At 34.9% G+C, this 26236-nt stretch overlaps 1 protein-coding gene across 11 annotated transcripts in view; it reads left to right on the forward strand.

The window, feature by feature from the left end:
* The window catches only part of LOC726044 (unconventional myosin-XVIIIa), a 58268-nt gene that overhangs the window by 30370 nt on the left and 1662 nt on the right, over positions 1-26236 (forward strand). For 7 of the 11 annotated variants that reach the window (XM_026440338.1, XM_026440339.1, XM_026440344.1 and 4 more), the window contains 10 exons: positions 16969-17097; positions 18286-18429; positions 18720-18809; positions 22272-22631; positions 23020-23174; positions 23842-23965; positions 24337-24791; positions 25002-25314; positions 25427-25690; positions 25877-26214. In XM_026440338.1, coding sequence (XP_026296123.1) covers positions 16969-17097; positions 18286-18429; positions 18720-18809; positions 22272-22631; positions 23020-23174; positions 23842-23965; positions 24337-24791; positions 25002-25314; positions 25427-25690; positions 25877-26214 — 2372 coding nt within the window. Of the gene's footprint in view, positions 1-9693; positions 10107-13235; positions 15625-16968; positions 17098-18285; positions 18430-18719; positions 18810-19802; positions 20851-22271; positions 22632-23019; positions 23175-23841; positions 23966-24336; positions 24792-25001; positions 25315-25426; positions 25691-25876; positions 26215-26236 lie in introns of those variants that run through there. The other 4 variants (XM_026440346.1, XM_026440347.1, XM_026440348.1 and 1 more) reach the window with 4 other exon arrangements.

The raw sequence follows: 26236 nt of genomic DNA on the forward strand, positions 1-26236 counted from the left end.
TACTTTAATACTCTTAGTTTCTAGTAACTTTCTCTTTTGACTATGCATTCCAAACAACTTTATTGTACTTTTCACTATGAAATAAATTTTTTATAATAGTTAATAATTTTGTAGCATAAAGTCTATGAAAAAATATCATAAGAATAACTTTTTAAAAATATAAATATAATACATCTTATATAAACTTATATAAACATTTTGATTATTTTCTAATGTTATCAAATATTATTATTCGTAATGGATTACCAATCTTGAGAAGAATGCGTAAGTACTTACATAAGTAATTTCATTTTGTTTCATTTTTGCAAGAATAAATAAAAAAAAAATAAATATATATGTGTGTACATATATTCATGATATCTACGAGAATTTCGAAAAAAATATTAACTTCGGTTTAGAAAATTTATCTTAAAAATAAAAAATATCAATGAGAAGTTTACCTTGAATCATATTTTTCATCAGTTAATCTGCACATTTTTATAAATGAGAAATCAAAAATTTACTAAAGAGTTGGCAAAGGTCATTATGTATAATTTATTTGATGAATGATAAAAAGAATTTAAATTCATTTATATATAATATCTAACTTTGAAATAATCGATTACTTATGAATATCCTGAATATTCTAATTGAATATTCTAGTTGAATAAATTTCAAGATTTTTAAATCTTTTCTTCTCTTCGCGATTTAATCTCACGACAAAAACTTCCAAACCTTTTGTTGTTATGCAAATTGACCATGCATAACTTTCCCATTTTATCTTCTTCGACTTTCAATTTGTCTATTTCGATACCATGCGTATTCCAGCAAGGATTGAATTTACAATATCATATCTTTCACACACAGTAGAAGCACTTTCACTTTTTTCTGTACAGGCAATAATGCTTTTACTCGATGTTCTCGTTATCAAAGCAAAAGAAATGGAAAGGTATATATATATCGATAGGTGTTATCCTAACTTGTAATACCGGTCTTAAATATCATCGATGGCATAGATGGCTTAATATTACCCGGATTTATATTCGGTCACTTCCTTGATTCGATTCACTGTTGATCGTTCGATCGAGGATTTCGGTAACGTCATACGTCTGAAACGAACGTTCGTTTTCTCAAGGAGGATTGCTCTACGTGATTTCGGTCAACTTTCTCCGTGAATTCGATTACGCTTTCGTCAGTACGACATCGTTGGAATCAGACTTGACCACATTTGAATCGAAGTTATTCGAAAATTACATGCTCGCTATATATTTTATTATTTTATATTTTATTATTTAGTATACGATTTATTATTATTTATTATCATATATTTTTTTTATAGTATTTTAAATTTTAAAAACTACGTAATATTTTTAAAGAATTTCGTATAAGAAATCTCTTCTAGCCAGAAGTAATACGAACAAACATTGTTTAATACACGATTGTATACACTCTGTAGATTTATGCAGAATAATGTTTCGTAATGTAGATTAGAATGCAATTACGAAATACACGGTTTACGTCTTTGACAATCCTATATCTAAGACGCGAGCATCTTCATAATTCCATGAAAATTGTAATCATAATTAATGTGATATGTTGTCAAAGTCAAACAGAGTTTTATGTGCAATAACCGCAATTGCATATCTTTATTGACACTTTTTTCACAATAACACAGCGAGAATAAAACTACTGGCAATTTGCTTGTACATTAGAAATGAGCATTAATGCGTATTTTCTATTGATGAATTATTATGTCGTTGCTTTACGATGCATGAAAGTAACATTGTAATTATAGACGTGATTTGTATATTTTTTTAAAAATTTTTTTTTTTTTTTTTGCAACTTATAATTGTTTATTTTTTGATTCCTGGCAAATGTATAATAATATATAATTTTACAAAAATTTTTTTTATTTCTCTCATTGTTACTACTGTTCGTATATTGAAAATATCATAATCAATAATAATGCAGAGTAATACGAAGCTGCGAACAACACGCTAAATATGTCATCTTTGACTGCAAAAAAAAAAAGAAAATAGCTATTCTATTAACACAATTCCTAATGAATTAATACACGATTGTGTACATAAAAAACAACGAAAGAAAACAAAACACATTTGTAATTGCATACTATTTAACCTATGGGGAAGAAAATGTCACACGAGCTATAAAGTAGACTCGTTTTATGTCGTTACGATCTTTTGTACGTGCACTTAACATATATGCAATAAGTATATTCATTTAAATGATGTGTTCAATTTATGTACATGCAATTATTTCTTATGCTATTAAGGATATATGAAGAACATTGCTGATGTAACTAAGTTTGCTTAAGGGAAAAAATACCGTTATTTCTATTCTTTCCTTTTTTTTTTTTGTTTTTTTTTCCTTTTTTTTTTTTTCTTGTTTTTTTTTTTCTTCCCTGTGAAATTACTACGCACGTTTAAAAGGTGAACTCCGATTATTAGAATGTTCCGTTATAGGAATAATCATAAGTGAAGTAAAAAGTAAATAATGTGCTCCGCGGAAAATTAGTCGAAAAACACGATAAAATTTTTGAGAATCGTAGATAGAGTTATAGTGTAATAAAACAGCGGTTCTCAATTTCTCGGTTGCTGTTGCTGTGATTTTTAATCGAAAATTTATTTATTTTATACATTCACGATACACGATTTTGAAAGATCGATTCTAGAAACAAACACAAAAGTTGATATAAAAAAAATATCGAAGTTATAAACAATATAATTAATTACTTTTAACTTTATCTTCTTTTCTCTCTCTCTCTCTCGCTTCGTTTAAATAAAATTTTAATCGTTTTCTAATTTAAATAAATAAACTTCTTAACCGATATTTTTACACATCAATTTTCTTTCTGTTCGTTTTGTCCTTTAAAAAATTGATTTTCCAAAATTTCATGAATATACTTATTGTCATATTTACTTGAACAAAATCTTGAAATCTTCTGGATCCAAGAAGATTCTTGATCTCGTTACAACTCGAATCATCGATTATCGTGGCAAGGTTAATTTTCGAAGCCAAAGAAGAGGAACGTTTGACCGCGAAAGTGCAAAAGGGTCGAATACCCGTGGAAAAAAAAAGCGACACGCGCTAGTGACTTTCTCGTGGCCCATATAGAAATCATTGCACTCTTCAGAACCTCTGCTTGTTCGCAGAACTTGCGTTGCCCGGGGCCTTTTCGTCGCGAAAGTGTTCCACCTTGCACGTACACCTCTTTTCTTTTCTTTCTACCGTCTGTTTTTCTTCGAGACAACCGTGTGGTCCAATTTGTTCCCCGCAACGGATCCGACGAATTAACGAACACGGAAGTAGAAGAAAAAAAATACGAGCCTACTATTTATATATAGATAAACAGATCTGGCCAAAGATCGATTTGAAATTGAAATAAAAAAAATCGAAGAGTAAAAATTATTCGTTATTTCAATACGTCGAGACAATGGAAGTGAATGGAAATAATGTCAATTATTGTTTGATAAATGGCGTGTATTCAATCGGTGTCATTTATTTATTATTTTGCTCAATTAAAAATAAAATTCAAAATGAGAATTATCGAATAATAAATATAGTAATAATCATAATAAGCGTGTAATAATATTAGTCAGAAACAGATTCTATTAAATGTCCATATGTCGGAAAAAGATTATGAAAAAAAAAAAAAATAATAATATTATTTTACGTAATATTATTATGAATCTTCCAGGCAACAGGAAGGAAAGATCGAATTTCTTTTCTTATCATTGAGAATAATTATGTTGCGAGACGTAATTATGCTTTAGACGGAGATAATGGAATGTAGAATAATATAATATGCACAATGTGTATTCTAAAGTGGTGGTCGAGAAGGTAGGATTTCATTGAAGTATAAATTATTTAACGAGAAAGCATTCTGCAAATTTCAGTTGCACCAGACGAAAAAATATTTATGCTTCCACACATAATTATTAACCTTTCACAGTAAAATTCAATAATGTGTTAATAATTGCATCCACAATAAAATAACAGGTTTGAATGAAACATTTATCGGCTTGAATCATATGAAACGTAATTTATTGACTTAATTAAGATAAATCATATATTTTATTTGAATAAAATTTTAATAATCATTGCTTCATATTAATCTTATTGAATCATCGATAAATAATCTGTTGTAATGTAAACAAAGTTAGAACAAATTAAAAACGTGTTATAAGATGTATATATATATATATAATTGACCTACATTAATTGCAACTCTTTCCTGATCTTCAGACCACTTATGATTCGCGTGTTTTTATAGGACAGTTGTTGAACCAGTTAACATACTTCATACCCTTGATTTTTTTTTTGAAATTTTTTGATACGTCAATTAATGTACAAATTATTAGATTAGCACATCCCATAACAAGCATTCATGCATTCATTTCATTTGAAATAGAGATGAAAAATAATAATAATTTGAAATAATGAATCATTACTCGGTAAAGTTTGTAAAAGAGATTTTTCTTAAATTTACAATATATTAAATTGAAAAGTTTATAAAGAAGTACTTAAACACATTACAAGTTAAGATGATATTAAATTAAAATAATATTATAAGATAATGATAACTTAAAAATAATTTCCAAATCCCAAATACGTTGAACAGTTATATTGATAAACATTACCGTGTATACGATTGGCGTCGCATTCTAAACATCATAACCATTATAGGTTTTCCTGTTAGTTCACTGATAGATGCACCTGTATGTGTCGATATTAAATATGACTAAATGTTCACCGAACGTGTATGTAGATGAGCGCCAATTGAAGACAGTTAAACTGCCATTGAATATATAAGTAGAAACGGTTCTTGATACATTAAATTTTAGAAAGTATATATCATAAACACCATCACATAATATTATGAGAATACAGTTAAAATAAAAGTTTGTCTTATGTGGGTACCGCATAGAAAGTTTCAATCGAAATAGAAAATGAAGAACAACATGTAGGACCAGTATATATATATACAGATATTTATTTCATATTACCTACATACATATCTTATATCGTTATGTAATAAGTTACAATGCAATAAATTTGCGATAAAAAGTAATATTTTATATTACTTTTTATAGAATGTGGAAAAAAGAAAAATTGAAAATTCGATCGGATAAAAATACATAACCTCCTTTTTCCAAAAAGTATCCAATTAAAAAAAAAGCCGTTCGCAAATGCATCGTCCTAACCTAAAATTATTATTAATCGAACAAAAGAGATGTGTGGAACAGAATCCGCACAATCGATAACACAATCGATAACAAACATACACAGCTGTTCGAATAGTATCGCTTCTGTTTAAACGCGTGGCTAGGAATCTTCACTCCCGAAATATCCGGAGTAAGGTTTCCACAGCGGAAATGTGACCGTTGATCGTGTACGCCTGCTATTCGTGCGTGTCTAGCATCGCAAATAATTCGCTGTTCGATTCCACCAATCGATACCGTGCACCACGAATAGACGGAGTGAATCGATTCGTTGGAAATTAATATCCATATTAATGTTCGATGCGATCTTATTGTCTCTTGCGTTCGATCAATTTTTTCCGCTCGGTGAATCGGTGAATGTTGGAGGTGAAAATACAAGCGTGACATTATACAATAGATCCAAAAAATTTCTCTCTCTCTCATCATTGATCACGGTAATAAATATCATCTTCTTGCCGTCATTTCATCATATGTTAAATTATTGTTGTTCGATGCTAAGTTATTCGAATTCTCGAATCATTCGTATTATTTGAAATTCAAGTAACGTTTGATTAATTTGAACGAGGCTTAAGTCGGTTTTCCGCGTGCTGTTAATGCCTGTTGCGCGTTTGGAAATCCATCGCAGCCTGGTAATAGAGAAACGCGACAAGTTTTAATTTAACTGGCTAACGCGCTAGGTCAGGTTCGCACGACAAACGCGGTAACTTGCCAGATCGTGATCGAGATCACGGAACCAGTAGTAGTCACCCCTGATGTTTAATTATTGTTGGCTCTTAAAGGAATTCTCAATGGAAAGAAATGGAAGAAAAAAAAATGTCTTTTCCCTTTTTTTTTTTTATTTACGAAAGATTATTACGCGCGTTATTACGTAAGTTATGTAATTATGTAAGAAATAATTATATAGTTTTTTCCCAATTTAAATTACTACACTTAGTGTACACGGTTTAAACGTACTGTGTAAGCAAGTGCGTTCACGAATAGACAGTGTATTTACCTTGTTCCAATCGAAATCAGGTTCAAAGGAAAGATGGATGACGAGAATATAAATTCGGTACGCTTGGTTCTTCGAAGGGATGCGTTTGAATGCGTTTGAAAAGAATGACGTATGAATAATTTCATATTTGTCACGAAACAGGTGCGAATCGAAAGTGTGTTGAAAGGGGTAAAAAGAGCGTGGATAAAACAAAAGTGAATGATGAATACGACAGACAGCAAAAGTCGATAAAAGTGCAAAAACAAAAAAATAGAATGAAAAAAATCACAAAAATTTTGAACATGATTACATTTACTTTCTTTAGAGATAGAGTTTGTAACAGTTTAACGAACAAAAAAATTTTTGCAATAATAATAGTAATACTTTTTTAGATAAATGTTTCTAAAGAAGAAATAAAACTGTTCTTGGAAAACTTGATACGTATCATAATATTTCTTGAGGGATAAGAATAATATTAAGTAAAATAATGTTACTTAACGAAGTAACAAAATAAAAGAGCATAAATCAAACGGAGATATATCGAAGATCTTAGTATTCGCGGTTTACAATGAATTTCTCCCACGTGATCGTTCTTCTCTGGCGGAAGCGGATGCCAAGAAGCGGTTTCTTCAGCTTTTCTGTTACATCGTTCAAGTTCACCTTGAATTCCTCGTTTCTTTTATCCTGCTGAAGAAACTAAAGGCTCGTTTAACTTAGTCAATTGAATCGATTGAAAAGTACACGGCGGCAAATTCAACGTTGAATCGATATCCGAAGTGAAATTTAGTCGGAGGAAGTAATTCAAGTAAAGTCAACGCGATTTTAAATATCAATAATAAACAGTTGGATAAAAGATAGAAAGCCATTTATCATGTCACACCTTCGATAGAAATTAAAAAAAAGTGAAAAGAAATCTTCTAGTTGTCGCGTCAGGAAATTTGTTGGAATTATCGTGAATATCAATCGTAATCCACGCGGAACATCTTTCATAAAGTAGACGTAAATATAGATTTGTTCAGGATGTTAATACGCTTTCACTTTTCTGATTGAATCTGATATCTTCTTATTTAGAAATGTTTACCGAGTTGTTACTAATCACCAACCGCGTTTTATTCCTTTTACTGACTGCAAAAGATTAATAAGAAAATTTAATTTATTCTACAATTAGATTTATTTAATTTATTTTATAATTAGATGGAAGAAAAATTGTTTCTTTAAATGAAGAAACACGAATACTTATGAAATTTATGACACCGAATTTATGGTATTGGAAAAACAAATTAACAAATTAATTTTAACCATTAACGAGGTTAATGAGGTTAACGAATTTATTATCTGACATTAAATTCGATGATTTACATAGGATAGACTAGTCTATCCTCCTCTACAATTACAATTTCCTTTTTTTTTCGCAATGAAAAAAAATTCTAATCTTCAAATTATCTTACATCTTACATTACATCAATAAAAAATATCATCAGTCCCAATTTCTAATTCGTCGATTCAAATGATATCAGAAATAGTTCGTAACGTAATTCAATTCGTGTGCTACTTAAAAAAAACTTGGCGATTCTGTATTAAGGCAATTTTAAATTTAAATCAAGAGAAAAGGGAGAAATAAGTAAGGCAAATTTTAGTTGATCTCTGGCCAAAAGAATCACAGTCTGCACAATCAAATCGTTCGCTCTTTGCCCGAAAAAAATCGTCGCTAAATCGTCGATGGACAAAATCCATCGGATATTTTCGATTTTGTAAAGGCACGGTAAAAGAATCCCGCGATTTCATAACGCGGCCAATATTCTTTTCTCCTGCCGATGCTCTCCTCCCGTATATTCTCCTCCCATGTCGTCTCCTTTCTCCTGTTCGTCAGTAGGCCAGCGGACATTCCCGACAACAGCTTTCCAACACCGTTCCCGACATGGCTTCCAATTTCGCGATGCAACTGCCATCTCCGCGAAGATCTATCGATCGGACTGAACGCTCGGCCTTTTCTATGCGTACGGGAGGAACGGCCCCACGACCTCGCTTTCGCGAAACCTGCGAAATTTCCGTCGCGACTTCTGTGTACCGCCTCTCTGGTATATACGCGGTGTCTGGAAAACCAAGCTCGAGATTTGTCTTTAAAAAATTATTTTATATTATGATCTTTCAGAGACTCGAACTCGAAAGTATCGATCGATTGGATTGAGTATCGGTGGAGATAATGGTGGCATACATTCGTACATACCCGGGTAATATACATTTATTAAATTGTAAATACACGAAATGTTTCCTTTTAAAAGGACATTAAACATCAAAGGGATATGTTTAGACACGGTGTGATTATGGCATAAATTACAAATTGCCAACAGGTATTGAAGACGGAAGCATTGTGTGAATATTGGTCTTGGAAATAACAAGGATGAACAAGGAAATTTATACCCTTAATAACGAGACAAACGTGTCATAAATCCTAGACACGAAATGTTAAGTTATTAGTGGTATCTGTTGATATCCATGCTAATCGTAGGCATTAAAATAAATGGCTACGTTGTTGGTTAAAATAAGAAACGAAATCTTCCCCCCTCCCCCTATTTCCACGTTTTTCCACATTTTGCCTTTTAATTGGTACATCTCACCTGTATTCCAATAATGAAAGTATTATTTAATTGCAAGCTTGCCACGACTAAATGAAAAATCGTTTAACGTCTCTCGGTTTACCATAAATTTGCATTGTTCGAGTCCGTAGAAGAAGAGTGGGACAGCCAGTCCCCCAAGCGCGCATTTTCTCCAATCGCATCCTTCGAATTCTTTAAATTGAAATTGAAGAAAGAGAAAGATTCGTGCGAAAGAATCAATTGTAATTCATTTTCCCCCGTATCTCTGCCAACGAGAATACTAATTCGATAATTATGCAATGATCATCCCCGCACCGCTACCCTTAAACGTAATCTTGCTTCGTTTGCGGAAACAACTTCTGCATATTTAAATCGGATTCTTGGCGATGCAGCTACTCTCTTCTTTAATTTATTCTTGAATTTGTGCGATTGCATGTGCAACGAAACCGTTATTAGCATCCTCACGAAATTTCCATTATATAAAAATAATAATAGGAACAAAATTTTTCTATCACGCGAAAAATTACACACATTTGGAAAATACACGGACATTTAAATATACAAATCTATTTTATCGAAAAAAAAAAAAAAACGTACTTGAATACCATTATGTAGCCGGTTGTTACAAACGTCTGGTTGGTCTTAAGTTAATTCCCACTTTTCACAAGATTACGGAGATTCTAACGTTACCTCCCCCCGTCCCCTTTTCTCTTCCCCATTAGATTGTTCTCTCGAGACACGAATACGATGCGTGTAAAAGGGAATAAACTGTTTGAGCCAGCACCACGGGAGAGACCGTGTAGCATATCGTGAGTAAAGGGGGGCCGAGTGAGCGAGCGAGCAGGAGGAGGAGGGGGGGCAGGAAACTTGCACCTGACTCGTACAAAGTTTTCTGCACTCAGTCAGTTCGCGGTTGGTCTCGATTCCGATCAGGGGCATCGGTTCCATTTCGGGTTCCAAGGGATTTTGCGTACCAAGGCTGGAAACACCACCTCTTGGCCACTCTCGTTTCGTTCCATCAACATTTTTATCCGCGCGATCACACCTCTCATCGCCATCTCTCCGCCAGTGGTTCCGTTTTGGTGCTGTTTAACGAGGAGAGCTCGTGAGAATGGGACGTTCGTTCGACATCGTCCGGTCGATCGTCACGACAGGCGGTCAAAATGTTTCCTGAGCCTCGAAGGATTTCTTCCTAATCGGGGAGGTGTTGAGGAGAGGTTCGAATATTCAAGCGTGGCGGAGAACCACCCCCTCGTCGGCGGTGATTCGTATCGCGGAACGAGTGTAGTAAAGCACGTTCCCATTGTCAAGTAGGTATGTAAGAAACAAACGAGCCGGTGGAGAAGGCTGCATTGTCGTGGAGAGCGAGCACGTTAAATACCGATTTAAGCTTGATTCACAGTAGCGGTCAAAGATCTCGAGCTGTGTAAAATTTTATCAGGACGGAAATAATTAGAATCGTTGCAGAATTGTATCCACGATTTCGTTTCGTCAAAATTGAATATTTATACTTTCCATCGTTGAAATCGTACGATTTAATCTCCAAATTCTATTAATTGCATTCTTTTCGATCGTTCTCAATAGACGATCCTCGATAGTCAAATAGAATCAGATGTATTTCGATCTTGATCATTCTGACGATCAACATTTTCATTCGATTCGATCAAATCAATATTTCAATATTGTTGAATTAAAAATGATGTCTGAGCATACCTTTGACCGTTATTATGAATCGAGCTTTAACGATCGTCGATTGCTTCGATTATGCGGAGACGGGCGGAGGAAGATAGGGAAGAATGGATAACGTCGGAGGGTCGATTTCTCAATTAACTCGGTAAGAAAAGCAGAAAGGAGAGATGAAGAGACGGTGAAAGAGAGAGAGGGGGGGGAGAGAGAGAAGAGATAAAGAGAGTCTATGGCCTGTATGGTACCTTTTAAGTTCGATAACGGTAAATACAGATCAAGTTGGAAGTAGCGGACTCGCATTCGCGCGAGCGCACGCCGCTTCATCATCTTCGTTTGAATTATCCTGCCGAAAGCATTTGCTCGATCGTTCTATCGTTATAAAGCTTATCGTCCATTTAAGTTAACGTACTCTCACAACCGACGACAAATCGAGCGGTGTTTTTTACCTTAACGATAGAAAGTTAGTGGCGTAACGGGATTCTTTTCGGGACGATCGATCGTTACACACGTTCAGAGACGAAATTTTGCTTCGAGGATCTCGTCGATCGCGCTTGAGATCCATAAAAAAGAAAAAAAAAAGAAAGAAAGAAATGAATGTAATTGTTGATGGAAATTCGCTGCAGGTGTTTATTTATTTGCGAATTAAACGTTATTGCGAATAGGTCTGGGACATTAAGTCTGGGAATTATAACGAGTAAAGAGTTATTAAGGAGAAGCATAACGTGTAAGAAGAGTGTTGTAAGAAAGTGATAAAATAAACGTGTATAGCAGTTACTGGAGATGATTAGTTATTGGATAATCGTAGAATTGATTACCTGCAAGAGTTAAAATTATCCGAGGAAGAAGTTGAGTCGATCGTTAAAACCATTTGCAAGCCGTTTTGATAACGGGGTCGGTAGAATTTCAGATCGTTTTCTATATGGGAATTTTTATATGAGAAATTAAAGGATTGTCTAAAATTGTTAATAATCTTGAACAAAAGATTCGTTAAATTGTTTACAATGTCTAGAGTCATGATTCGTTATTTGAAAAATATTTCAAATAAAATTTGTTCCATTTCGAGAGGGAAGTAATAATAAATAGTTCTTTTATAGGCAACGTTTCTTGACTTATATCTGACTTATTAATGCCAAAATTTTGGGATATTTCAATTACGTATTTTGGAACTTTCATACGATTTATACTTTTCTAATAAGATAATTTATAGGCTTGGAATAAGATTAAATGTCCTTATCTCGTAAATAAAACGAAGTTTACGAGCTTGTTGTATGTCGTATTCTTGAATTGAAAAACAATGACTAATTTGCATTTAACTCATTTCTTCTTATATTTTTTCTCCATTTTTATGATCCTTACAGTTTTACAGTTTTACAGTCATTCTTTTAAAAATGGAATAAATATATATGATTTTTTTTAATTTATACGACATAGTAGTAAATATTTTATCGCTTTCATTCGATTCAACTTAATTTCTCTTTGATTAAATTGTCTCACCAAATTGAATTAATTTTATACGAGGGAAATCCTTTTTTTATTGTGTGATCATTAATGCATTCAATTAAGAAAACTTTTCCAAGATAACTATTCTATTTCATATGCTTAAATTCTTTACAATGGCTAATTTGAAACGAGAATTTAATTAATCATGGATAACATTTTATTTTAGTAAATCTTTCGACTTCTTAATATCACAGATATTCAATTCATAAGAAGAAAGTCTTCAATTAAATGAGACAAGAAATTATTATTCTGCTTTTCTCTAAAGAAATAAGAAAGCTTCTTCTATCCATCTTTTATTTATAGAAAAAAAAAAAAAGAAAAATTCGTGATTTCGATGATTTATAATAAAGCAGTTCTTAGTTCCATATTATTCTCGAGATATAAATGATGGCTACAATTTAAATTAGATTATAGACGATTTCAAGATATTTAATTTTATTTTACAGTATAAAAATTAAATTACGGTTTCTTATAAATAATGGCCTATATATAACAGCATTTGATATAAAATGTAATGTAGTTAATGTAGTTAATGTAGTTTTACCATGTTGATTTGCGCCACTAATCGATTATCATGCTAATTATCCCGAATATTATTATAAGGATATCCAATTATAATATTTCTTTCTTTTTTCTTAAATGTATTTTAAAATGAATATGTAAAAAATAGTATACAAAACTCCAATATTTCATTGTCCAATCAATCGATTCATATCTATTCATTCAGAAATATTACCAAATTCTGTAACAGATATAAATTAACAAAACAGGTTGGAATATTTTATATTTTACATCGAAGGAGAGAAACTTGGTTGGTTACAATTAAGATGATCGACAAATGGCCGAGTACTTAATGGTTCCATCATCTTGTCTCAAAAGTTTATTACAAAGAATAAGAAGAAAACGGCATATAGACGATTTTTCTCTCTCTCTCTCTCTCTCTCTCTCTCTCTCTAATATCTCTCTAAATCTCTTTCTCTATCTTCTTTTCTCTCTACGTCCCTCCTTGTATCCATTTAGCTTCCCTCCCTCCCTCCTCTCTCTTCGCCATTATTGATACATTCTCTCCTCCTTATCTCTGTCTCTCTCTCTCCTCCCTCCTCTTCCTATTGCAACCATAAAACGCGCGTCCATTTTTACGCAGCTTTTACGGTACTTAGTCGCGGCTCGTTCTCCACGCAAGAGGAAACCCCTCTCTCTCTCTTTCTCTCTCTTTCTCTCTCTCTCTCCGAGGCTCCATTCCCAAACGTGTTCAAGTGCAGGAAACGTACGACACGGTTGTTGTCCAGGAGCGGCCGGTGTTCAGAGCCAATGACGGCTGTTGGTTCGAGGAAAATGCCGGTGGTGATCGGCGCGGAAGAGGAAGACGAGATACGAAGTACCGGGTATTGAAGCAAGTGGACAGAAAAATTCGCTTGAATTCCTGTATCGAGGCCGTGTGCGTGGACTGTCCAACATCGAGAGAAACATCGTCACGTTTATTCAACGTAACATAACGTTGTCTTTTCAAATTGGATGAATATTGATCGAAGAAATCTATCGACGTGTAGAAGATTTCTTTATTTTCAATTAATATCCAAGATATATATAATATATATACATTGGCAAGATGTTAGAGAACGCAGCCAGATGGCCAGGGAACGCTGGTTCGCGATTGGTCAAAGCTAAGAGCAGCCCAAACGTGTCGAAAGCACCGCTCTCGATCCCAAAACAGAAACAAATGATGAACACGCCCGATCAGAGCAGCAGATCGACACTCGCGAGTAAATCGGCACGAGTTATAAAAACCGTGCCACCTGTCAGAACGAGCGGCAAGATCGCATCTAACGACTGCGCCACCATTCGTCCCGGTTTTTCCGTGGAATCGGGGAAGACGCGCGTCACATGTCCGGGCAAGTTGCGCGGCCGTTCGACGCCGGACAGCGGTGTCGAATCGACGAGATGCACGGTGTCGAATCAGAAGATAACGCGGAACGAGAAGAGGCACGTGACGAGATCGATCAGCTCTTCCTGCACGATCCTCGAGGATCGAGCGCTTCTCAAAAAGGGATTGTCCTACGCCCCTGGAAAGTTGCCGAAGAAGCCGGAAGCCCTGAGGAAGAAGGCTACCCTCGATCGTTCGGTCAGTTTGGGCTGCGTTTCCGTGGACGGTCGAAACGGTGGAGAGGAGTCGTTCAGAATGAACGGGACGTACGACTGCGAGTCGAGCAGGCGGACGATCGTGGAGAAGAAGCAAGATATCCCACGGCGGAAATCGATCAATAGATCGGCCAGTTTGTGGAGCGTGCAAGGCTCGAACAGGAACGATGTCCCTGGCAGGAAGCCAAGTAAAATCCCCCTTTTGGCGCATCGGAACATTCGCGTGGGTCGATCTCTGGCCGATCTATCGCAGGTAGATCGAGCCGTGGAGCCGACGATGCAGCCGGTGCCGTTCGACGACGTCGACCTCGATCGTTCTATGGACGAACGTATCTACGAGAATTGTCGCGAAGCGTTCAGCTGCGCCTCGATTGAGAATCGTCGAGAAGAGCCGGCAAGAGCGTACACAAGCAACCTGGAAGAACGTGTCGCTCGACTGATGGCTCAATTGGACGACGACGTCGATGACGACGAGCACGCCCGTGCGACCATGGTCGCGTCTACCGACTGCGTGGACGTTGCTCCCCCTCGTAGAACCAATCCTGTCTACGAGGAGCAAGAGATCGATGTTAAACAGAACGAGTCTGATAGAAAGATCGGCCAGTCTCATCAACGGTACACCTCGACGGTGATCAGGATCGAGGAGAGTTCGGAGAGAAGGGAAGAATCGGCGAGAAAAGTTCAAATTAACGAGAAAAAGAATAGTAACTCGACGGAGGTTAAAAACACGGCCAAAGGATTGAGAAATCGGATAGAGTACGAGAAGGTGGATAAGCAGGAGCATGTTATTGAAGAGTCGAAGAAGAAAAAGGAGACATCTAATATTCAAGAACTGAGGAAGAACTGGGAGAAGCAGGTGGTGAAAGACACGGAGAGGAAGATCGATCATGTATCGGACGCGAGTTCGAACGCGGAACAGGTAAAGTCCAGTTGTCAGAGGAACAACGAGATGAAACAGGAAGCGAAGAGTAAACAGTCGGTGGGCAAGAGGGCCAAGGAGATCGAGCATCTGGTGAATTTCTTCAATTGCAAGAACGCAGAGGCGTCGAAGGAGGTGAAAGATCCCTTGTGGATCAAGCCACGATCCACGAGTGACACGGCCACGATCGAGCCGTCGATGACCGCGTTGAAGAAAAGTATTGACGTTAAAAACATACACGATTACAATGGATACACCTCGGACGGGAATTGCTCGGAGGACAGTGGCCACATGAGCAACGAGAACGAGATCGAGTGGAAGGAAGGCGTGCAAAGTGTGACCCGAGATTTTGGCAAAGAACCGTTCTTCGAGCGGAACGAGCTTCGTGAGATCGGTGTGTACGACGCTACGTCGATCGTGACCAGACTAGAACCGGAAAAGAAGCCGTCGGTGATCGTTCGAGGAAGCGTGTCGACTTCGAGCGGTGCTAGTAGCATCGACAGCTGCAAAGGAGAGAACGCGAAAGTTGGCGAGCAAACGGGTAAAGACCAATGGAAAGCTTGCAGATCCTACAACGATGAACGACAGGTCCGTCGCTTAATTATTGGCCTTCTAGATCCATTAGATACTTGTCGCTAATGATCGCTAATTTAATTAAATATCGACGATAAGTCTTAGCTGATAAAAAACGGGGGGCGTATACTAAATGTATATAAGTTTATATACAAATGACTTCTTACTGGTAAATATGAAAAAATTTTGTTTAATCGTAGGTAGGAAGATAAATTTACACGGATATTTAGAGTGATTTTGATAAGTATGGATTAGATATTATTGAAGGCAAAAAAAAAAAAAAGTGTATGTGTCTTTCTTATTTGTGAAATCTTACGATACTTTAGCTGTAATATCATCGTCATAAAATACTGATTCAATCAGGAAGAAAAAGTCGAGTAAACATTTTTTTTTTTTTTTAATCGTATAACAGTATTAAATAGTACTTATGTTGATACCATTCGATCGACTTTCCTGATAGAAAGTGCTCTTGCAACTTTCAACTTGAACTGCTCTCCTACGAAGAGAACGGTTTGAAAATGATTCACCTTGTATTATGTGGATGTTTAGAAACAGTAAGATTGCAAGATGATGTTTCAGATAATAAATGTTGATTGCAAGTGTCTAAATGGATACAATTATGCTGGGTTGAATATATTATTATATCAGTATTAAAATAAACTTGCAACATATTTCTGACGTGAAAAACGATTGTAACTTTGAATCAAATCTTCGTTAGACGGAATATTACTTTTAGTCATTTTTATATTTAAATATGTAATTTTAAAAATAAGTGTGATTTTTTACTATTTAATTAGTATAAACAAATAATTGAAAAAATTTTTAAATTTATTATAAGAATTTAATTAGCCTGCCTGGCTTGGAAGCAATAGCGATTTTCATACCACGTACGTGGTATTTTATTGTTTAATTACTCTTAAGAGAGAGTGAGTACTTTTTACTATAATGCACTTCACGCTGAATGTAATCGAGAAAATCGTGTCAGGGATATCTCCGTTCCTTTTTCCATTCTATTCTTTTTCTCGCGAATTCTAATACATACCATTTCATAAACATCACTTTAATTGATTCTAATGAAATGTTTTACCTTCACACGTACAAATGAAATTATCTTCAATTGTATTTTTAATTGATAAATTAAATATTCATTATTTACATTCCTATAATATATAGTTTTATCGTTAAAAATTTTCTTCTTAAATCGATATGTATTAACAGAAGATAAATGAAAGGAAAATTATTATTATTATTTAAAATATATGAGAGTTATGTCAACTGCAGAGATATCGTATCGTAAAAATTATGGCGCGATGTAAAATGAAAATATCGGAATTAATCTCTCGATTTCTTTTTCGATAGATGTTTTTCAGATCAGGTACCCTGGAGCGACTCGAGGCCCAGAGAGACGAGAAGCTAACTGGACACATTATTCTTCTTCAAGCAAGGTGTAGAGGTTATCTGGCACGTCGTAAACTCAACACTTTGAAAGTATGTCATGACATCTTCTCGAGTTTATAAAAGTGCACCTTCACTTGTGAACCTGTACCGGTAGTTTTCACTCATCTCGAGAAATTTCGAAATGGCTTCTTTATTTATTTCCGCATCCGATAAAATAACTTTTTCTTTCCTATAATTTTTTTTTTTTTTTTTTTACAATTTTATTTTATTTTGCATTTTTTAAATATATAAAATATATAAGCATCACCTTTTGTGAAAGTATATTTTCCATTATGACATTTTTTTTTTTTTTTTGCATATTCGTTTAACGATGAGTATTAAACTAAATAATTCTTTAAATAAGTAACTTTCATCGAAGCAATATTATGATTAATTTCATAATACTATACTTTCTTTTGTCATTATTTTTATAAGATATATTAATATGTTAATATTAATTGTTATCAAGAAAAATAAGTCTTTAAAATTTTAAATTTCTATTGTTTTTATTTTTCTATAATGAAATATCTTGCATTAAATTCCTTAAATTCATCAAAAATGTTTTTCTTGTAAGAGAAAGGAGAATTGCAAAAAAAAAAAAAATGTATAGAAAATAACCATTCCGTTTATTAAAATAGCAACTGTGACACGCAATTACCTTTTCCCAACGGTCACGCCAATTACGCCTTTCCTCGACCGTCAATAAGCTTATGGGTACTTGTTTTATAAAATCCATGACTTGAAAAGATAAAAGACTACAAAACTGTTTTTACAGCTTCTCGATGTTGCAATTGATTGTTTAAATTTGAAAAAATTGAGTATGAACAGTTTATAAATAGCTGAAATTGTTCATTAATGAGAATGTTTACTGTGCCCAATTATAGCAAGTTCACAAAGCATTTGCGAGAAAGGAATTAGCGTTGATAAATTCCATTGTGTTCCTTCATAATAATACAAGAATGTGTGTTGTAAGCGTAACCTCTGACATCATTTCACAGATTTTTTTTTTGAAACTGCTTAATATGGCATTGATTTTTTTTAAAACGATGAATTTTATTTAAAATTTTTATTAGAATTTAAAAGCAAAATTGTGAGATAAAATCAATTAAAATTTTTCATGTTTATTTTTCATTGAAAAACGATGATTGGTTATGAAAATAATTCATTGAATTAAGTAGTACTTAATAATTGATGAGACGAGAGATGAGATATATCTTTAATAATAAAATGTTTTTTCAGCTGCAAGATCTTGCAGTTAGATGCATACAAAGGAATGTGAGGAAGTGGATGTCCGTAAGAGAATGGCCCTGGTGGAGATTATACGTGAAAGTTGCACCTTTATTGAACGTCCATCGAACAGAGGATCAATTGAAGGCAAAGACGGTGAGCACATGCTATCTATTTTTACATACTGACCATTTCTCATCGCCAGACTGTAAGAGAAATTGGAAACGATGTATTGAGTCAGGAAATACTATTTTTTTTAAAAGAAATCTAATTTGTTCGAATGATTTTCAATATATCATAAATATTATTTTAAATATTATTTTAAATTATATTCGATTAATTTATTTTATCATCGTTATTTGATCATTATACGATCTAACGTAACGATAATAAATATAAATATTAATTATAAATTAATAGTTATAAACAAATATTTTTATAAACAGGAGGAACTTGAGATTCTCAAAACGAAAGTGGAACGATTGGAGCAGGAACGGAATCATCTGAAACACGACAATGATAGATTGGAAGCTAAGGTACACGCTTTTTTTCCCAGATATTTTTTGATCTCCGAATAATAACATGATAACCACCCTAATTAAATAACAATAATAACATTTTTTTTACAATTCTGAAATATTTCCATTCACGCAAAGAGTCACATAGATCATTTTTTACTACCTACTTCATCGCGTCAAGCAACTTCATCCTTCATCAACGATACATTGTACAATCGACACCAAAACTCGTTTGCTCAGGGAATACAGGAAAGCTCGTTAAGTATCTCTCCGTATGCTCGCGATCCTTGGTATCGCGCAATTGGGTTAACTGCGCGAGACGAAGCGTGTCGCTCAGTTATCGCGTTATGAATCTGATCAACGAAGCATCGTAAGCGACCTGCCTCGGATAAAAGTTCCAGTGACCGACATTTCCTGGTGTCGTATGAAAATTCCTCTCACGACCTTGGCATTGTCGGATACCTCCACCTCTAGATCGCCGTTCAGTATTATTCTCGTGATTCCTAACCGGTTTCGTTTCGCTCGTTTCGACTTTATCTCTTTTCACCCGCCACGCTTGACCACACTTCGTCCGAATTATCGAGCGATTTTCCGCTCGTTTCACCTCCCGTTTCAACTGCTCGCGATCCCCTGCTCACTACCTAGAGACTTTTCTCGCGGAGATCCGCCGACAGAATTGGCCACGATCCAAAATCGTGGAGACCGTACTATCTACACCTCGCCCGGTGTTTTCCATCTCTCTTGCACCCCATCTCCCTTAGAATAACTCGGAGGTGACCGTCTCCACCAACGGACCACCGCCACCGGCCTATCGGCTGACCCAGGAAGAGTCAGCCAGTTGCACCGCGACTCCCTCTCAATACGGGCGTCGACGTGGTTCGACTCGTTACGCAATTAAGTCCTCGTGCCAATCGAACCCCTGCTCCACCAACGCGCCACACTTCCTATAGCGACAATGCAATTCGATCGGTGGACCGTATTTCGCGAGATCTCCTCTCTTGGCTGTTCCCCTTCCCATTGAAGATCCCGCTCTACCTCCCTGTTAGCGACAAGAAAATCACCTTCAAAAATCTTGCCTATGTCGTGAAATGCGATTAAGAAGAGTAAACAGCGCTTAACAAAAAAAAAAAGAAAAAGAAAAAAAATGAAATTTTTCACGTGTGAGAGAGAAGTCGAAGAGATTATAGTGTAAGTTCTCTTATGGTTCATTGGATGAAGTAAAAGAGATTGAGGAAGTTCGGTCAGGATGCCGTCAGTGCCGATCACGTACTCGACGAGCTCGATGTCGCCCGTTCCGGACGACAACTCGCAAACTTTCGACGAGTCTCGTATCGGCAAATTGCTGGTCGATAGACCTAACGATTCGAACGACATGGAGAATTTACGGAAGCCAATGGAGCTGAACGCTTTGGCGAAGAGACCACCGTTGCCACCGTTCAGGAGGCCGGTTAGCAAGTTGAATTTGATGACCAGGAGTCCATCCCCTTGCAGCTTCTCGTCCAACCTCTCCTGCCGTTCGAGATCGGCGTCCGTAATGTCCTCCAGGACTCGAACTAGCCTCGACTCGCCGACCAACCTCACCACACCCCCGAGAAGAATCTTTCCTGTGGAGAATAACTCGTGTTTGGATTCGATGGAGGATCTGTCCGTGAAGGAACAGGCTCCGGTTGTGTTCGATGCCAGCCTGAATTTCGTGCTGGGTTGCGACAAGCAGAAAGTGAGACAATCCTTCAGACCAACTGCCTCTCACATGGAGCCGTCCACCGCCTCCTCCTACTTGTCCTCCAAGATCTCGCAATTCCTCAAGAGGACCGATCACATAATGGACGAGTGGCGAAATCTGGGCCACAGGGATGACTCGGATAACGATTTGAACTCGATCATGACGCGAGGAGGGAAGAGGGGGCAGATGGGGAGAAGTCAGAGCGCCACGAACATCATGATTCGCGGTTATCAGTATTACAGCAGGTCGAACAGCGTTGGGAAAAACTCTTATTCGAGGCGTTCCATTTCTCGTGCTTCGGAAGACAGGACCATTTCCGATAGTATCGGTCAAGAGGTATATGGGCTTCTAATTTGCAGATTTAAACTGCGAATCTTTATTGGAATTTGAAATTTTTATGGACGTGGAGAAATGAAAATCATGCTATTTTTCCTTGGAAAAAAAAAATTATAGTCCAAAGATTAAATAAGAGAATCTAAATAATTGTATCGTAATTTTAACGATATAAAAATAATGAAAAAATGACATTGTTCTTCTCTAAAGAAGAAAATTTATATGTATTTTCCTTCTGAATTTATTTCCCGTATGAATTGCCAGAGATTTTATGTTTGAACGATATTCGTATGCATTTCATAAACTTTGCCAACGAACTATTGTTACATCTTATAATCTGTCTTAGTTTCACGCGTGGAGGATGATGATGCCTTGAACTCAAATACATTCTAGGTTGTGTTTTCATTACGTCTTAGTAGACCTCCTTACAGCATAATTTATTATCTTAATATCTTGTTACGAAAATTGTATGATAAATATAGAAGGAAATTTTTTAAAATATAATTCTTCAGAATAAAAATATATAAAATTAATAAGACGTAACGAGGCTTAAAAATCATATTATCACTCAATTTTCCAAATCATTTTTCTTCCACAATTCACATATCAATCAAGAATATCGACTTTTCAAAATAAATCTTCATAGCACTTCTTTTCAAACGTTTAGTCATTCTTCAAATCAAACGGATGCGATCACGCGTATATAATGTAATATAATAAGAAAGATTAAGATCATGGAAAAACATCGTTGAATCGATTTTCACGAAATAACATGTCGATGGATGTTGGACCACCCACTTACACTATTATACCGCGCTTGTATTTTCGAGTAACAGCTTTTGATACTATATTTAATACGGAGCTCGGAAAATACGTTTCTAAATGTCGTGTTCGTTTTAGAACACAGGATGAAGTTGTAAATCCTGATACGTGACATCGGGAAGTGTGTCATTTGATAGATGAGAAACAAGGAGAATTATATGTAATATGATTTAATCTCTGATCAAACAAATTGATTTACAAAGATCAATTTATTTAATCCTCGATACTTATACAGATAGAGCAGAAAGGAAAAAAGTAAAATTATATCTATTAATCTCCCAGATATATTTTATAAAAGATAATTCCTGTAAAATTTTTGATGAAAGAATTTTTCTTATTTTATTCTGCTTAAATACAATACCAATTATAATATTTTTTTCTTTAATCTCTTTATAAATTTTAAAATAACATTCATATTTGTAACAATAAAAAAATTTCATAATTGAATTCAAATTATTAACAGTTTATTACCATAGAAAGCAATTATTGGAAATCATAAATTATAACAAAAAGTGAGAAATTTGGCTCCATTATATACGCGTTTATAGAATTAATTGAATAAAAACAATGAATAATTCTCATCTTTGTTTCTTTTATTCCAGTTGAGCGAAATGACCGCCGATTTTGCGGAAGAGCACTCGACGTCGACACTGGCGGCCGAGAGAATCGACGCCGAAACATCGGAGCGTCTGCGATTGGAACGTGAACTCCAGGATGTAACCGAGGCGAATAAGAATCTCCAGCAGACGACTGAACGTTTGGAGATGGAACTTTTGTATGCAAGGGCCGCGGATTTGAACGGTGTCGCATCGGATGCCGAGGATGGCGAAGACGGTGGCGTATACAAACAGAGATACGAACACGCCGTGAGAGAGCTCGAGTTCACAAAAAGAAAAATGGCACAACAGCACGAGGATGATCTTGAACAGCTTGTCGGGCTTAAGAAGCAATTAGAGAAGAAGGTAAATAGAGAAATAAATAGATGAAAATTTAGGATGCACAACGTTTGAGAGTTATGTGAAGAATAATTGCAATTCTTAATGTAATATCCACTAGCAAGAAATGCACAAAGAGCAATTCTCTGAGAGTTTTATTCTGAAATGTATTATTTCCTATATGTCTGAAAAATAAGATAGAAATATAATAGTTTGAACTAGAAGAATCATATATAATGAATAATAGAACTGTGTATAAATTTAAAAACTTGTGATCTTATTTGTATTTATATATTTATATTAAAAAATATATGATTGTGTCTGGTTCTTGAGAAATGTGAAAGGAGGAACGAACGATTTTCTTATTATTTGAAAAAAAGCAAATAATATTAAAGATATTTTTTTCGTCCTTCAGTTAGCCGATGCTTATGAAGAAGTGGAAGAGCAACGTCAAGTCGTCGGACAATGGAAGAGACGCGTCCAAAAATTAAACGGCGAAATGCATGATCTAAGATTATTGCTTGAGGAACAAACAGCCAGGAATAATCTTCTGGAAAAGAAACAGCGCAAGTAAGTGATTCTTAAAATTTTTACACCATCTTTTTTTGTTCAATATTTTAATAACAGATTTTGTTTCATCACGACTATGTAGAAAGTATTTTTAGATACTTCTACGTAAACAGTTACTGAGCTAGCATGATTGAACAGGTTCGAAAAATGTCACGAATATGTTCAAGAATGTAAATTTTTAATATAAAAAATCATACATATAAGCAAGAATGATCTGTTGATAATCTATTTTAAGTATCGATTTATTAATTTTCTAATCATTGCGTATTATGTATATAAAATGCCACTTCATTTTAAAATTCATTTATTATTCCATTCCATTATCGACTCAACTTGCTCTATTCCGATTTCGTATGAGGCAACAAGTGTTTCTGGCAGTTGGCCAAATCAGTAATTTTGCGCATCCGACGACATCTGCCACTGGTTGGAAATTCGTTGGGCGCATGTAAAATGCGATTGACTGCTCCAAATATAGTTATGATCATCCTTAAAACTAGGATCTTCTTACTATTTCAAAAAAAAAAATTAAAAAATAAAATGCTCGTTCAATTATTGTATTCGATAAATCAAGTATATGTTATGAAAACATTTTTTTCTCTTTTTTTTTTTTAATCATTTTTTTGATCTTTCTTTTTATTTTTTAAATTTGAAATGCTTGTTCATTTAGGTTCGATTCGGAAACTCAAAATTTAATGAACGATCTACGACAAGAAAAAGCGCAACGTGAAAGATTAGCCAGGGAAAAAGAAATTGCCATTGCAGAGAAATTTACCATAGAGCAAAATCTTAGCGTAAGTAAAGCAAAAATCTAAATTGAAATATGTGCAATGAATATTTTTTTTTTTTTTTTAATAACTTCTTTGTTAATAATGAAATATTCATTTGGATATATTTATTTCTATACAAATTTTATTTCTATACAGTTTGATAAATATGTAGAACATAAAAATATTAATATTCATAAAAAAATTGTAGTTCATAATAAACATTTATAGATAACGTTTAGAAATTAGGAGATATTCAAAGCTTCATTTTTCATATTTTTATTATAAATAATATAACGAGAAAATATAACGAGATATCGACAATTAATCTAATATTATATGAAACATACTTTAATTTCTCATTTATTACTATTCTTATTCACTTTTATAAATTACAGGACGCAAGATTAGAAATCGAATTAAAGGAAGAAAGACTACGGACATTAAGTCAGGAACTTGAAGAATTAACATTTGGCGGGAAAACGGAAGAGGAAGTAGCACAGTTGAAAAAAGCGAAGCACGAATTAGAGAAAAGAGTAAAGGATCAAGAAGAAGAGTTGGATGATCTCGCTGGTCAAGTGCAGCTTCTTGAGCAAGCGAAACTGAGGCTAGAGATGAGTATCGAGCAACAGCGTAAAGAAATACGCAAAGAGATGCAACAAAGAGACGAGGAACTGGAAGATGTGCGAGGTAACGCGTTGAAAAAAGTGAAAGCTTTGGAATCACAGCTGGAAAACGAACATGAGGAGAGAACGATATTACTTCGAGAGAAACACGAGTTGGAACGTCGTTTGGTTGCTATTGAGGAACAGGATCGTGCTGAACGTGCCGCAGAAGCTGAAACTATGCACAGGTATTATATTATATTATATATATATGTAACATTGTACCATATTTTTTTTACATAGAATAAAATCAATTATTCTGAATTGAAAGATTCATCATTAAAGTAATTTTTGTTCTTTCTCTTTCAGAAGAATATTTGAAAAAATTTTTCAAATTTCCAATATATCACTTTTAATAATGATACAATTCATAATTAATACATTTAATTCATTCACAGATTGAAGAGAGACTTGAAAAGAACCAAAGCTTTGCTAAGAGATGCTCAAACAATGCTGGAGAGATCAAAAGGCGATTCGACTGGTAAGGCAGCTCTACGACAATTGAAAAATCAATTGGAGGATGCAGAATGTGCTAGAGCAACTGCTGTCAAAGCGAAACAAGCATTGGAACAAGAACTAAATGAGACACAGGCTTCGCTAGAAGAAGCTCAACGACAACGCTCTGAAGCGGAAGAACGGGCAAATATAGCTAGTCGTGAACGAACTGAGCTATTATCACAATTGGAAGAAAACGAAGAAGAGTTAGCTGAAGTATGTTTTTTATTTTATATTCTATTTAATATTGTACAAATGTTTTGGATCACTAAAATAAAATATATGATAACATATATAATAAATAATGATAAATATCACAATCTTGAAGGTTTTAAAGAAATATCGGGCAGCAGTGCAGCAAGTATCGGCAGAACAGGGTCAATTGCAAGAAGCACAAGTACAGATTGCTGCATTAGAAGCGGAAAAGTCTGCGTTAAAGGATCAATTATCAGAATTGACACAACGACTCGAATCCGTTGAACAACTCGGTGATCCAACTGCCAACAGCCTTGCTACACGGCGACTCGAGTTCCGTGCCAAGGAACTCGAAAGTAAGCTAGAATTGGAACAAACCACGAGAGCACGTTTAGAAGTAAGTTAATTTTTATTTATTTGAATTAAAAGTTTGATGTTCTAAATTTTAAAATGGATTATGTATTTGTTCAAATAAATAGAATTAAATGTTAGAAAATATGTTAACAAATTTAAAAAAGAATTTAAATCTGATTGTATATATTTAACTATTTTTTAATAAATTTTTAATACTATTTTATTATAGACTCAAATAGCGAGATTGAAAGAAAGTGTGGAGAAATTACAAACTGAATGTGCACTACTTCGTACGAAAGAACAGAGTGCCCAAGATACTTCCAGAAGATTGCAAAGATCATTACGGGAAGCAAGAGAAGAGGCCAGTTCAGCTCTAGCGCGTGAACAAGAATCTACCCGTGCTCGTCGCGAATTGGAAAAATCTCTTGAGGCTGCTGAAGCAGAAACTAAAGTCGCCAGAGACGATCTTAGATTGGCGCTTCAAAGAATCGATGATCTGCAAAGCGCTATTCAAGGTGAACTCGATTTGGATTGCAGCGAGGAAGGAACAACGGAAAATAGTGATAGGTATCTATTGTATTAATTGTTT

This window comes from Apis mellifera, linkage group LG4 (assembly GCF_003254395.2).
Source record: "Apis mellifera strain DH4 linkage group LG4, Amel_HAv3.1, whole genome shotgun sequence".
Taxonomy (NCBI): Eukaryota; Metazoa; Arthropoda; class Insecta; order Hymenoptera; family Apidae; genus Apis; species Apis mellifera.